Source organism: Aptenodytes patagonicus, chromosome 1 (assembly GCF_965638725.1).
Source record: "Aptenodytes patagonicus chromosome 1, bAptPat1.pri.cur, whole genome shotgun sequence".
NCBI classification, from domain to species: Eukaryota; Metazoa; Chordata; class Aves; order Sphenisciformes; family Spheniscidae; genus Aptenodytes; species Aptenodytes patagonicus.
Window position 1 is genome coordinate 133,547,694 of NC_134949.1, and position 14,507 is coordinate 133,562,200.

The 14,507-nt window shown below is 36.5% G+C and overlaps 1 protein-coding gene across 12 annotated transcripts in view; it reads left to right on the forward strand.

The window, feature by feature from the left end:
* The window catches only part of DMD (dystrophin), a 1,394,632-nt gene that overhangs the window by 1,100,215 nt on the left and 279,910 nt on the right, over positions 1–14,507 (forward strand). For all 12 annotated transcript variants that reach the window (XM_076355694.1, XM_076355734.1, XM_076355779.1 and 9 more), the window contains one exon: positions 6,831–6,985. In XM_076355694.1, the coding sequence (XP_076211809.1) occupies positions 6,831–6,985 (155 nt within the window). The remainder of the gene's footprint in view (positions 1–6,830; positions 6,986–14,507) is intronic.

The window sequence follows — 14,507 nt, forward strand, 5'->3', positions numbered from 1 at the left end:
AAAGTTAGAAAGAAATTAACTTACAAAGTCTAAAATGTGTGTCACATAACCCTTGAATGAAATTGGTCTTAACTTATCAGTCATAACAGATAACTGGCTGATGTTGCAGGAGGAATACCTACCTTTTCAGCACAAGGTAGGTATTCTCATCTCTTCTGTACAACAGCCTCAGCTGAGGCACTGGTACTGCAGACTGGGAAATCCTGTAGTATTGGTATGTCTGTCTGCACTGATAATGAAGCTGTATAGGTTGTCTGGAAGTAGTTAAGAAAAGAAAAGGGGGGGGGGGGGGGGAACATAATAAGCTATATGGAGATACTTTGAAAATCAAGCGGTTTAGATTTGCCACAGGATAATCTCACTGGGTTCAACCTTGGCAGGGTTATTAACTGCAAAAAACCTGAAATGGCTACTCCTGTGATTTTAGCACACATATTGTTACATTCTAGATGCTAAAATGTGCACCTCAGTTAACTTATGTAGCTGAGCTATACCTCAAGTAGCAATGCAAATATGCCCTAACTTGCATCAGTTTTTAAGTTTCTTGTTATGGAAATAGTCGTACTTTGGTGACAGTCTTCATGAATAAATTTTGAGAACAGCTATTTCAGATTAATAATATCTCATTTTCTGGTTGGGGAAAAACAAGATTGAAACCAACCAGTTGATCAGCCTCTTAAAGTCAGTCCTGCCTCCATGTTAATGGAATGTTACGTTTTAGTTATTTGGGAGGATAGTTACACAAATATTTTCTGATACGTTCTCCTCTCCTGCCCACCAGATTTTTTTTTTTTTTTTAACTCCTACAACTCAGCTGTTTGGTTAAAGTTTGCGGACTTAGAACAGTCTTACTTGCACAGCTGAATGGTAGTGAACTGCTGTGAAGAATAGTGGGGTGAGGTCCTCATCAACTGGTTTTGCCGCCTGAGAAAGTATGTGTATAACTGTATGATTGGTCTTCAGCGATCTCCATCATCAGTTAGTCATTGCCTTTCCGACACTTAGAAGTAGATACAAAATCTGTTGGGGTTTTTGCTTGGGGGTTGTTTTTTTTTTTTTCTTGTATGTAAGAAGCATAAAAACGTTCATCAATCCATTGTTTTAGGGCTGAGAAGTGGTTAAGTATTCTCATTTAAGGTTATACGATAAGGGTCATTGCTTGGGAAGGGTGGATTATGGTAAACGAGGGCAATCACTCACTAATATATTGAAAAGAGTTATAGACTACGTATACTACTGTCATTCAGCATAGAGGACTCCCATTTGTCACTGTCTTTCTGCAGAGATAGAGTTCTGGCTTCTGCCCAGTGTTTGGTTTAAAAAAAAAAAAAGGCTTCAACAGTGTCAATGTCCCAGCTCTGCAAAGACTCAATTAACAAAAAAACAGTTCTGTGCAAACACAATCTTATGTCATTGTGTTGGAGTGTCTTATGTCTCAAACACAAATTAGTTAACTAGGAAAATAATTGAAAATACAGTTTTAGAAATAGATTCTATGTCCACTTTTTTCCAAGAATATATGAGGTTTAGATGAGGTTCATCTAAGAGTGTATGCTTTTTGAAAAAATTATGGGTTTTTTTGATCAACATTCTCCAAGGAGAGAAATAAGAATATGCCCTTCTTCTCCTCCATCCCCCAAGTTATAGAGAAAGTATACTACTATACTTCTTCATAGAATGTCTCTCTATGTATAAACAGAGTTTTTGAAAGGATACCTGCAGATTCTTTTCACTCCTTTAAAAGAGATGAAGCGCTTGGGCTATCAGTATCTTCAGCCATTCCCATCCCAGTCTGGATTCAATGTGACATGTTGCGTCAAGTTACAGACATTAGTCTATAACTACGATTTCAGTGTCACAGCTGGTCCATCTTAATTTGTTGTGCCCTTGTGATGATATGAACATCAACAAGCTCTACTGTTCCAGGGTTGTTTACTTTCATTTGTTTGGTTTTGCCTAGCCTTTCTCCCACAAGTCTGGAACAAATTCACCTCTGTCTTCGAGAATGTGTGGGGGGGGGTTCTTTTCCTTTTTCCTTCTTTTTTTTTCCTCTTTCTTTTGTGCCAGCCTTCCTAGCAGAATTATCTTTGTCTGCCAGTAATTCCTATTGTGTCAAATCCCTCATGAAAGCTGCTCAGATGTGACAGCATCAGCTGTTGTGTTCATGCTTGAGATAAGGGGTCATGAGTTCTAAGGAAAATGGAAATCTTTTTTGAGTTTAACAGCTTTATATTTCTTCTGTATAGTATTATCTAAGCTGAAGGACCTAGCAATCCATCAAGTCGTCAAAATAAATGCTTTCCAGGCTTCTGTGCCAAACACATATATTTTGATATTGTCCCCTGAATATGTAGAGTAAGTAAGTATGCTGTCTTTTGGCTTGCTGATACAGTGATGAAAATAAAGCTGTCATTTCTATTCATTTGTGTTGAGGGAGAGAGAGAGGTCAGTGTGAGCCTTAAATAAATTCTTCAGAATTTTGTCAGCTTTGTATCTCAACACAGCTTGGTGTGAGAAAGTAGTCACCGAGTGTTCTTCTGATTTCTTTGTTAAACATTATAGGTCTGCCTAAAGACAGCTGAGTCAATGCGAAAGTTCCCCTCTGCTCTAAGTGAACTTTTAATCAGTGCTTGTGCTAATGTTTTTCTGTTAGAGCATCCTTACACACGAGTAAATGGTAAGCTCAGCAATACCAGTCTTTTGATTATTTATTTTTTTACAATGCCAGCATAAAACAAAAATCTGTAACTGGCTTGTATTTAGGCAATGATGTTTTCAATAGAATTTGACACATTTGTTTCTGACATTTAAAAGAAAAGTAACCAAGTATCATATAGCTGATAATTAAACATATCATTCCTTTAAATCCGAAGTTAATTCAGAGCTAATTTGCTGAGGATTAAAGCATTTTTTCATTCTATTTTTTTAGTTTGATATTCAACAACTAAATTCTAAGTACCGGGGTTAGGTACAGAGAATCAGAATATGGCATTCTGGCCAATGACAGTCTTTATCCATTAAAGCCCTGTTTGTTATTGTTTATTAAGTGATGACTGCAGATGGTTAACTCAGCAGGCTGAAGGTTATAGGTGTATAAATAGTACACAGTCACACTTCAGCTCCTTTCCGTCCCCAAGTCATCTGAACATAAGCTAGTGTAAAACTAGTATCTTCTTAATATGATACCGAGCTTACGTTAAAAAGAAAACAAACCTGCTAGGATTGCCAGTTCACTCCTTGGCTCCTTGTTTTGGTAAGAGCTAGTGAGGCATCTCTTCTCCCTCTGTACTAGTTTAGCTGCAGTGGCCAAAGTGAAGGGGAGGAAGGATGGAGACCAGGTTTCCTTCCTTTCCTTCATTGACCACGTATTTCTTATTCATCTAAATAGGAAATTAAACAGCAGCTTATTATTATATCCCCTGCTCTGTTGGGGCTCAAGAGGCCAAGCAACCTTCCACCGGCATAGCCTGGGGGGTGAACTTTATGCTGTGGATTTGTGGATAAGACTAAGGCTATCTTGCTTGCCTTTGCCGCCTTCTTGCAGGGCGGTAACTTACTAGGTACTCTATTGCCACTCCCTGTGTGCCAATATAGGATGAAGTAGAGTCTCAGCATTTTGTGGATTTTTGTTATTCCAGGGCTGACAGCGTACTTCTTTGATTTTAGTAAAACAATTAACAATTAAGTTAATATTATTGACTATGATGCAGACACTGAAATAGAATTCCGTGATAAAAAAAATACAATTCTTTAAGTATATAAATAAAACATGCTATAGATATACACAAAAAGGACAGAAAGACAGCCTGATTTTCCAGATTTGCTCAGTATGGGAATTTACATGCTCAGAATTGGATGATGCTGTACATACATATTGCTATATTTGAACTTCTGTGTGTCATTTATTTTGTTCCACTAGGCAATCCTGGGATAGAATAAAGCCCAGCTCTAATTTCCTTACTTGTTTTTAATCTAGGATCCTTAATTATACAGACTTTCTTCCTAATAACATCAACTAGTGTCTTCTAATTAAAAATTAAAAATAAATTTATACCTAAGTAACATGATAAGTGTACGGCCTTAATTCTTTAAGCCTTTTAATAAACTCAGCAAATTCCAGTGATGACACAGACAAAACAAAGAGAAAGCTTTAAAAAATGCCAAAATGAAATTAAGGTAATAAAGCATTTTCCTTTAAAAAAAATTGAACGTGTTCTTAAGTAGTTGAAAGATAAATGAGACCTAAAAATTTAAAAGGGAAAAGAGAAAAAAAAATAATGCCAGAAATTTAATTCTAAATATTCATTATAGTCATGTAAGATAGGAGTTAATGGGCCTCTGTAGGACAGACAGTTAAAACATTTACCACAACAGTTTGTTCTCAGTGTCTGCACACAGAGCAAAGCTGAAGCAAGCCATGCTTTCCTCAAAGTTCTTGAAAAATTACATACCAGTTTCCAATAAAGTAGAAAATACAAATTGTCTCTGTCGGCAAAGCTCTCTATATTCATTTCTTTCCTGAGTGATGATCTAGTGTTGTAATGTCAGGAAGTTAATGGATTAATGTTGAAGTTAATGGTGAGAACAACACTTTTGGAAATAGCCTTGTAATGGATCTTTCTGTATTTTTATTATAAAACCGGGTTTGGAAGGTTTTATAAGGTCGTTTATATTCACATGGGACTGGGAAAAAAGAACTTATTTTCAAAGTAGGGTTTACAGGCCATTAATTTATAATACAGACAAAATGTTATGGTAACTTTTCTATGTAATGCGGTGAATAGTCAGTCTGCTGTGATTCTTTGGCTGGAAAAAAGTAGCTGTATGCATGCATAATTTTAAACAAAGAGAAAAAGGGTGTATAGTAAAGATGGATAGACCTAAATGTAGAATAGGTACTTGCTATAAAGGATCTGCAAAACTGAAATGATAATTACTGTAGAATTTATTTATTTGTCGTTTTTTATATTTTATTATATTTGTGTAAATATTAACATTTATATATTTATTGTATATAATTCTGGCAGGAAAGGAGCTCAATTGGCAGCCTATTTCCAAAACAACCACCTGCCTATATCCTTTCCAAAGGAATGGTAGTGGTTTTCCACAAAATTATCACCTCTCCTGACTACATCTCCATACTTAACACAGGGGAATGACTTTAAGAAAATGTTTAGGCATCTTCAGCTTAAGTGAGCTTAACCATAACATGTTCAGATGGTTTTCGGGAGAGGGGGGTTAGTAGCCTCCTCCTGATGTTTAATTGGTAGAAATAGGATGCCTTGTTCAAAACAGATAATCAGGTTGCTGTCTTAGTACCTGAGTTTGTCTGCTGCACAGTAATTGGGTGATCTGCCCTCTCATGAAGGGATAACGCAGGAAAGAGAGGAAATACACGTTTTCAGTTTTAAATTATGGAGAGGACTTAGAGATGTTGAAGCAGCTTTTCAACAGGTCAGAGTTTGGGGGGGAAATCAAAACCCCCAAAAACTCCACCTGGACTCTATTCAAAGATCAAGTACATTTCAGTCCCAATCTTAACCAAAATCAACTTACAGACTTTCTGAGATGAAAACATAAGTGCACAAAATATTCAAAATTTATTTATTTTTAGTTAGTATTTAGACTCTTTAATCAGCGATTATATATTTAAGTTCAGGTTTGTGTGGAGAATTCCATATCTGAGTCAAAACAAGGTTTCAAAAGGAATACTTCTTTGGGAGAATGAGAGGGAAAAAAATATTTTTTCTTCACAGACATTTCCTGATTTGTGTATTAAAGCACAACAATAAAGACAGTCAAACCTTACTGTTTGTTTTTTGTCAATAGCTTCTAATGTTTGCATGCAACTTACTGTTTCTGTTTACAAATATATTTTTTCCTACATGCATTGTCCCTTTGCTTGGCTAGTTGTAGTCTTTGCCTAGTACAAAAGTACAAGTAGACCATTGATTATCTTTGCTCTTTCATTTTGTTGTTACACATTATGGATTAAATATAAAAATTCAGTGCATTTATATGGAAATTTGCTCTGAGGAAAAGACTAACAGGAAAGATGCATGGGAGCTGGTTGCTGGCTGAATGAGTGTTCCGGATTTCCTGGCTTGCTTTTGTAGTGAGACAGCTGGCCCAGGTGGAGAGGAGAGGAGAAGAAAAAGAGGAGAGGAGAAAGAGGAGAGGAAAGGGAAAAAAAAGAATGACCAAAATTTAAAAAGCTTTTTTAATACTAAGAAGAATAAATTAACAGTATAAAGATATTGATAGGTTTACTAGTAGTATTTTGCTGTATTGCAGATTTAGTGCTGTTCCAGTAGATGGCACTAATTACATAAACAATTTGCTAAAATACATTTTAAAAAAGTGAAAGCACAAGTATTAATTGTCCAAATTTCAGTATTATTTCACAGTATAAAAAAGAAAATTAGATAGAACATATTATTTCACTATATTTTCCATCTCAGTGTAATTCAACATCACAAATAGTGATAGTTTGCATAATGCATAACAACGCATCCATCCATTTGTGTCTCAGAAAAGAATAATCAACATTCTAATCAGTGTTTATCAATTTGAGCTGTCATGTTTTATCTGGCATTTAGGATTTTGTTGCTTGGTCCTGTCAGAGATTAGAAGTTGTCCTATGGTCTTATGACTGAAAGAACTTAAACATTTGGAAAGACTGACCTTAGTTATCAGTAAATCGGAGGAAGTCCTTTTTCTTTATATTGATGGTATAAGTTGTTCATCTCCTTCTCTAGTAATCATACAATGTGTGTGATCATTTTATGGTGATCTGAGGTTTATTCCTTTTCTTTCTCTTTTTACTTCAGCAATTTTCAAAAGAAATACGACAATGGCAAATAAATGTAGATGTGGCAAATGATATGGCACTTAAGCTGCTCCGTGATTATTCAGCAGATGATACCAGAAAAGTAGAATTGATGACAGATAACATTAATGCGACGTGGGCTGCCATTAATAAGAGGTAGGATATAAATTGTGCTGTTAGATTTGTTGTTAAACTTCATTAACATTCATTGTCCAGCTTTGGTTGGAGATTGTAGAAGACGTAACATTCGAAAATGACATGATTAGAGTGAGAAAGGAAAGAATGATGATGAGTCTTCTGTCATATTTTTTGGAACGATGTCTTCGGGATGCCATTTAATTCTCTCAAATAAAATTTTGCCTCCTGCCAATTTTCCTCTGCTGTAACCAGTTGCCAACTAACTTCAGTTGATAGGTTATATATTTTAAATATTTAAAATGAAGTGTTTCATATGTCTATGTACTGTCTCCACATCACAATCACTATAGTGATTTTGAGTCATAAACTGAATCTGAAAATGACAGACATATTCTATTGAAGCAGGTTCAAAGTAGAAATGTTATCCTGTACCTTTGAAGTAAATCTCTAGTCAATAAAGTTTTTATTAGATCCTTGATCACATTCTTGGTTACATTTCACACTCTTGCAGTGTTTGGTTTAGATACCAATTCCTTACTAAAAGCAATTTTTGCAGCTTGCCACCAGATTGTGAATCATCCAATATGCAATCTGTAAGATCAGAACATATTGCAGAATAAAAATTACTTTCTTTATAGTAGTAAAAGAGTTTTAAATCATTGCACATTAGATGAGATACGTAAAAGTTAAATCAAAGTTGTTTTAATCAGTATCTTGGATTAAGTTTTATAGCTTATAACTGAAACTAGAACTGAATTAGATCTTAACATGTTTTTAATTAAAGTCTATGAACAAGGCCAGAAAAGTCAGTTCAGTTAAATATACAATAAATTCAGGAGATCTTCTTGCATAATGACAGTTACTTAAACCATTGATGGCTACAGAAATTTATTGCTACTTTTTGTTTAATTTTTTTATGAAGTTGATATTCATATGAATGAGTCACTTTAACAACATTTTTTCTGAAGCAGACTTGCCACTGACTTAAGATCCTGTTCAGATGAGAGAAGAGATGCTATTGATGTCCACTAAAAGAAAGCCACATAATAATTTGAAAGCTTTTTTTTTTAACAAGAGCACTAACTAAACTGAGAAATTAGTATAAACATTCAGTTAATATCTGCTTGCATTTCTCCTGTTATAGTAGAAGCCATTTTAGCCTTATTAGTAGTAGCCATATTTTAAGAAAAAATATTTTGCTCTCTGTGATCTGAAAAACAGGCTGGGGGGATGTCGTGGTTTAACCTCAGTCGGCAACTGAGCACCACACAGCTGCTCGCTCACTCCCCCCCCTGCCCCCGGTGGGATGGGGGAGAGAATTGGAAGAGCACAAGTGAGAAAAACTCGTGGGTTGAGATAAAAACAGTTTAATAATTGAAATAAAATAATATTAATAATAATAATATGATAATAATAATAATAATGCACAAAGCAAGTGATGCACAGTGCAATTGCTCACCACCCGCCGACCGATGCCCAGCCAGTCCCCGAGCAGCGGCCCCCCTGGCCAGCTTTCCCCAGTTTATATACTGCGCATGACGTCACATGGTATGGAATGTCCCTTTGGCCAGTTTGGCTGTGCCCCCTCCCAGCTTCTTCTGCACCTGCAGCCTTCTCAGTCGGCAGAGCATGGGAAGCTGGAAAGTCCTTGGCTAGTGTAAGCATTACCTAGCAACAACTAAAACATCGGTGTGTTATCAACTTTGTTCTCATCCTAAATCCAAACCACAGCACTGTACCAGCTACTAGGAAGGAAATTAACTCTATCCCTGCCAAAAGCAGGACAGGGGAACATCTGTTCTTGGATGAGAAAGGCTGGGTGTCTAATGCTCAAAACTATTCTCCATGAGTAGGTAAAATCAGTAGCTCAAAAAGGTTAGATGGGAGAACCCAAGGAAATTGTTTTTGTCTGTATGTAGAGCTACAACCCCCACTTTGTGGGATGGCTTTGTAATCCTGAAGTCCAGGATATGTCTGTAGCTGCTGTGGATGCTCAGGTAGCAATTGTAGCTAAGAGTGCATCTTTAAATCTGTTAATGCTTCAAGCACAAACCCACGTGTGTCTAATGTTGCCTAAATGTGAAAATTGCCATTGTTGCATGGACTCAGCCAAGTACTAGGCTAACACAGAGTACAAATTCTTCAAGACACTCTCCTTGCAAGCTTCTACAAAACCCACAGACTTGTTCACAGCTCATGTGTTAGATGGATTACTGTAGTAAATGTTTTATGTCTTAGAAGAGAGCTGTTTAGGTGGCTGAGTTGACATTTCCCATTAAGAAGTACAAAAAGATAGGATTAAGCTTGAACAGGTAACTGTAAAACTAGAATTTCCTAGTTGTTGATTGTATGACTTTACTACCTTTCTAATATTTTTTTAATTCAGTATTTTGTATATGATTTTTGTAAGACTTCTCATAATTTCAGAACTTGAAAAAGAAGCATGCTGCAAATGGTAGTTGATAAGCTTCTCTAAGGGCTGTATCACTTTTCTATCTGTCTTTTGTGAGACATTGATAAATAAGGATCTACTAAGGCATCAAGTCAGCAAAAGACTTGTACTTGGAAGATTTTCTGCACCTGTAGAATTTTCAGGTTTGTTTGAAGCAGTAGCCAAGCCTTTTGCTCATGGAGCAGCTCCTGAGTGAGGTCTTGAAAGAACCTCCCACATTTCTTTTGTTAAGCAGCTCTGTGGAAAGAGAAGATGGAGCAAACCAAATTTTTTTTTATGGTTTTGGGGATCTTTTGAACCATAAGAGAATATTTACTCAGTAGAAAGGAGACACATGAACTGTTTGTCACAGGCTCCAAGAAAGGCTAGTTTACTAGATGCGTACTGAGATGCGTATGCAATGATTTCAGATATATCCATGAGTGTTATTTTCATTTAGACCATGAGAAAGTAGTGCTCTGGTAACTTAGTGACCTCGCAGTGATGTAGAAATATATTCCAAATAATCGTCTTGACCATTTCTCCAGTATTTTAGAAATACTTTTATCACTGTTTATACATGTCTTGAGTGCCAAGAGGAAATACTCTACTAAAGATTTTGGTTTCTTCTCCCTACATCCTTGATTTAAATGGCCTAATTATTTTGTGGATATTTTATTTTTAAAAGAAAAATTAGGAGTGGCTTACATTGTTTTGAACTGGTTTTCCTCTAACCTGCCATTAATATCAGAACTGTGTGTCAGCGTAAAAAATGTGAAACCTCCTTTTCCATGAACCAGATTAGTAAAACAACAGGCAGGCAAGCAGCAGTAAAATTCCACTTTGCCTGTTGGTAATAGTTCAGCCAAAGCAAGTACTTTAGTCATTAAGGCAACATCTGCTAGCTTGTGTTTTGTTTTGCTTAAGTAGATTTGCAGCTGATTGCTGTGTGTTTACCCTTTGCCTTACTGTTCTGTTTTATAACATTGAACTATAACGAATAACATTCTAACTCCTTTAATAGCCAAGTTGGTGAGTGCTTGATGGTTGCATCACTTTTTTCACTTGCCACTTTTTAATTTTTATTTTTGTTGTTGGTACTGCAAAGATACACTAAAAAGCACATGAACTGATCAGTTGGGCAAAAGCCAGAGTGACTTGTAAACAGGTCTCTTCGTCTTCTCTTTAGAAGTGTTGACTTTCCAAGAAATAACTATATTATTTAAGCTGAGGCAATTAAGGAGGAAGCAATCTGTATTGCTTGTATTAACAAAAATAAATCTAACAGATGAACTAAAGTGTTCTCAAGAGAACAAAATACAATGAAGGAAGCAACCATTAGAAATTTACTATATATGAAAATGTTTGTTATGGTAGTATTATGTTACTCCCTCCTTTTGTAAGCACTTGTATTTCATGTGAATTATCATATAAAACATAAACACTTGCTTAAATTTGTTCTTTTCCTGGGAATCCACCAAATGTGTTTAAATTTCACTAAGTTAAATATTAAGCTAAAAGGGACTTAGATCTTTCTTAAGTGGTGCATATATTATGACAATAATTACATAACGTACTCTGAGAATTGGTTAGAACTCCAACCCATCACCGTCTAACACACATCTTCAAATATTTGCATCGCCCACCAGTTCCTATGCTCAAGTTCAATGGAACTCAGGCTGCACAGTAGGTGTTAAGAGCTTTCACTCAAGATGCATTTTTTGGCTCCTGAGACAAGATACAGGACACAAACATCAGTCAAAACATAAAAAGTAACTTTTTTTTCCCTACTACATGGTATGGGCAGTGACGATTTATGTTGTTGTTATTAGTTTAAGTTGTAGGGAGTTAGAGAGGGAGTGGCAAGAAGTTGAGTTTCTAGACAACCTATTTGAAAGGTCTGAGATACCAACTCCCATATTTATCTAAGAATGGTGTTAATTCTCTAATGCAGCCAGTTGTACAAACACCTTGATTTTGCATGTCAGCTGGACAGTATGAAATGCAAATGGCCAAACAAACTAAGGACATAAACAATACAAAAGTATGATGCATATCTGTTTCCTATGTAAATGCATAATATAATAGTAATTATAAGTGTGAAAAAGGTCACAAACTAGTTTTGGTCTTTGAGCAGCAAACCTTTCCTTTCAGTGATCACTTGTTACAAAAATAAAATTGTTAGAATGTAAACTTTATCTGTAGATAATGTTTGTAAGTATAATTTTATTGCCTGCACAGAAAGAACTTGACCGTTCTGCTGGAGACAGGTTTTATTAATATACTGTACCTGTCCTAATACTACTTTGCTTTATGGCACTTGGAAGTAATTACATTTGCATTACAGTTGAATTGCATTCTGAGTGAGAAAAAATGCATTTACACATCAAGCAACAGCCAGGAGTATGAAGTGTGTTAAGTTATACTGAAGATTCATGGTTTCAGTAGCTAGACCTTTCTGGGAGCTATGTCTGAAGAGCTTATTTGCTCATTTAGGCATGGACTGCTGAAGTCAAGAAGAAAAGAATTCACAATAAGTTTTTCTTTAAAGAACATTCCCATATTCTAGGTTCTCCATGCAAACTCAGCCTTTTCCTCTCCATTCTTCTATTGCTTTGAAGATTGGTCTGCATTCCTCAAATAGGTATAATTCCATGCATATGAACAGCTTTTATAGTTCTTTGTGCAGGCACACTTTCTTTGAGCACAGTGAAACAACTAAATTAAAAATGTAAGTGGCCATGGGAACCTTGTTTGTATGGGAAGCTTGTTTACATGTCTGTGCCTGCAGTTGTTGTCCTGGCTATAGAGCTGCATTTGTGAGGGTGTGAGCAAGAAATAATTGCAAATGTAAGACTTCAGATGAAGATGAAAATGGTCAAATGCCATTTTCCAATGTAATCTTTTTCTCAAAGAAACCATAGTATGTTTTGTTTTTTTTTTTTAATCGTCATGTTGTGGTGATTTATTGGTTGTTTTTTGAAATAATTTCACCAGGCTCAAGAAAATAGATATGTAGAGCAGCTGCTTTTTTACAACCAATATGTCATGCTGAAGCTTGTTATTTACACCAGCTTAACAATAGATACTAATTTAAAATTGCAAAGACTGCTGGAAAACATTGCAATTGTAGGGCAATTATTTTGTTTTGCGAGACATGTTGATAATACATGTTTATCTTTGTTGCCTCTATTATTTAAAAAAGTAAATTTTCAGTCTAGGTGTTTGTCACATGCTGTCTTTGAGAACTTTGCTTGTTTTTAATTCTATAAGGACTTAAGTACTTTTACTTAGTCAGTAGAACTATTCATGTTGAATGAAAGTGAGTACAGTCTCAGGTATCACACCCAAGATTATATTAAGGAGCAAATAATTTTATATGTCAGCATGACACCCCACTTGGAGTACTGTGTTCAGCTCTGGAGCCCTCAGCCTAAGAAAGACATGGTCCTATTGGAGCGGGTCCAGAAGAGGGCCACGAAAATGATCAGGGAGATGGAACAGCTCTCCTCTGAAGAAAGGCTGAGAGAGTTGGGGTTGTTCAGCCTGGAGAAGAGAAGGCTTTGGGGAGACCTTATTGCAGCCTCTCAGTACTTAAAGGGGGCTCATAAAAAAGATGGTGGCAGACTGTTTAGCAGGGCCTGTTGCGACAGGACAAGGGGGAATGGCTTTAAACTAAAGGGGGCTAGATTTAGGCTAGATATAATTTAATTTTCATGAAACTAATTTGTCTCGCTTTGTCAGTACAGCACTCCATGCTTCTCAGAAATTATTCTCCAGCAGAGTTAGTAACATTGGCAAACTCTAAAGAAAAACTCTTTATTAGCTGCTTGTGATGCAAGAATGTTAAGGCTTTTGTGTTTAAAATATAGGTATCTGAAGTTTCCTAAGAGTTGTTTTCAGATAAAGGATTAAAGTATTTTTTGTTTTCTTTGTTCCATTCTGTTACCGTTATTTTAAACAAAATAGGGCACCCTCAAAAAAGGACTATAAAAAGGGTGTAAATGCCCTGGCAAGGTTCAGATGCTCCGACTTTTATTTAGAGATATTTGTTGTTTTATGTTTTACTTGGTTAAATATCATCCCTTAACATATCCATATGTCGTGGTTTAACCTCGGCTGGCAACTGTGCACCACCCAGCTGCTCGCTCACTGCCCCCCAGTGGGATGGGGGAGAGAATCGGAAGGGTAAAAGTAAGAAAACTCATGGGTTGAGATAGACACAGTTTAATAGGTAAAGCAAAAGCTGCGCACGCAAGCAAAGCAAAACCAGGAATTCATTCACTACTTCCCGTGGGCAGGCAGGTGTTCAGCCATCTCCAGGACAGCAGGGCTCCATCACGCGTAACGGTGACTTGGGAAGACGAACGCCATCACTCCGAACATCCCCCCCTTCCTTCTTCTTCCCGCAGCTTTATGTACTGAGCATGACATCACATGGTACGGAATGTCCCTTGGGCCAGTTTGGGTCAGCTGTCCTGGCTGTGCCCCCTCCCAGCTTCTTGTGCACCTCCAGCCTTCTCAGTCAGCAGAGCATGGGAAGCTGGAAAGTCCTTGACTAGTGTAAGCACTACTTAGCAACAACTAAAACATTGGTGAGTTATCAACATTGTTCTCACCCTAAATCCAAAACACAGCACTGTACCAGCTACTAGGAAGGAAATTAACTCTATCCTTGCTGAAACCAGGACACCATATTAAAAAAATACACCTAAAAGGCCATTTGGGGGAGAGGGATTGTTTTATGATGATAGATAAAAGAGAGGTTACCTATTTGAGAAAGACATTTTACTAACTGCCTACACTCTCAAACAAATATTTATGTAGAAAATATAATCTCAAGCTTATCAGCAATGACATCAGTTAACATTGCTTTCTTATTTTTTCTAATGCTCCTAAGAATGATGAAATTTCAGCCACATATAGGAAAAAAAATATAAAAAGACATCAATAAAAATGCCAGACGAAGCTCCTATAAATAGGAGATCTTGAAAGTCATCTTAGCTGCTCATATTCTAGTTTTCACCTTTGTTTTCCACTCAGCTGACTGTACTTTTTGTGCAGTACTGACATCAGTATGTGGATCCAAGATGAGAAGTCAACTGAGGG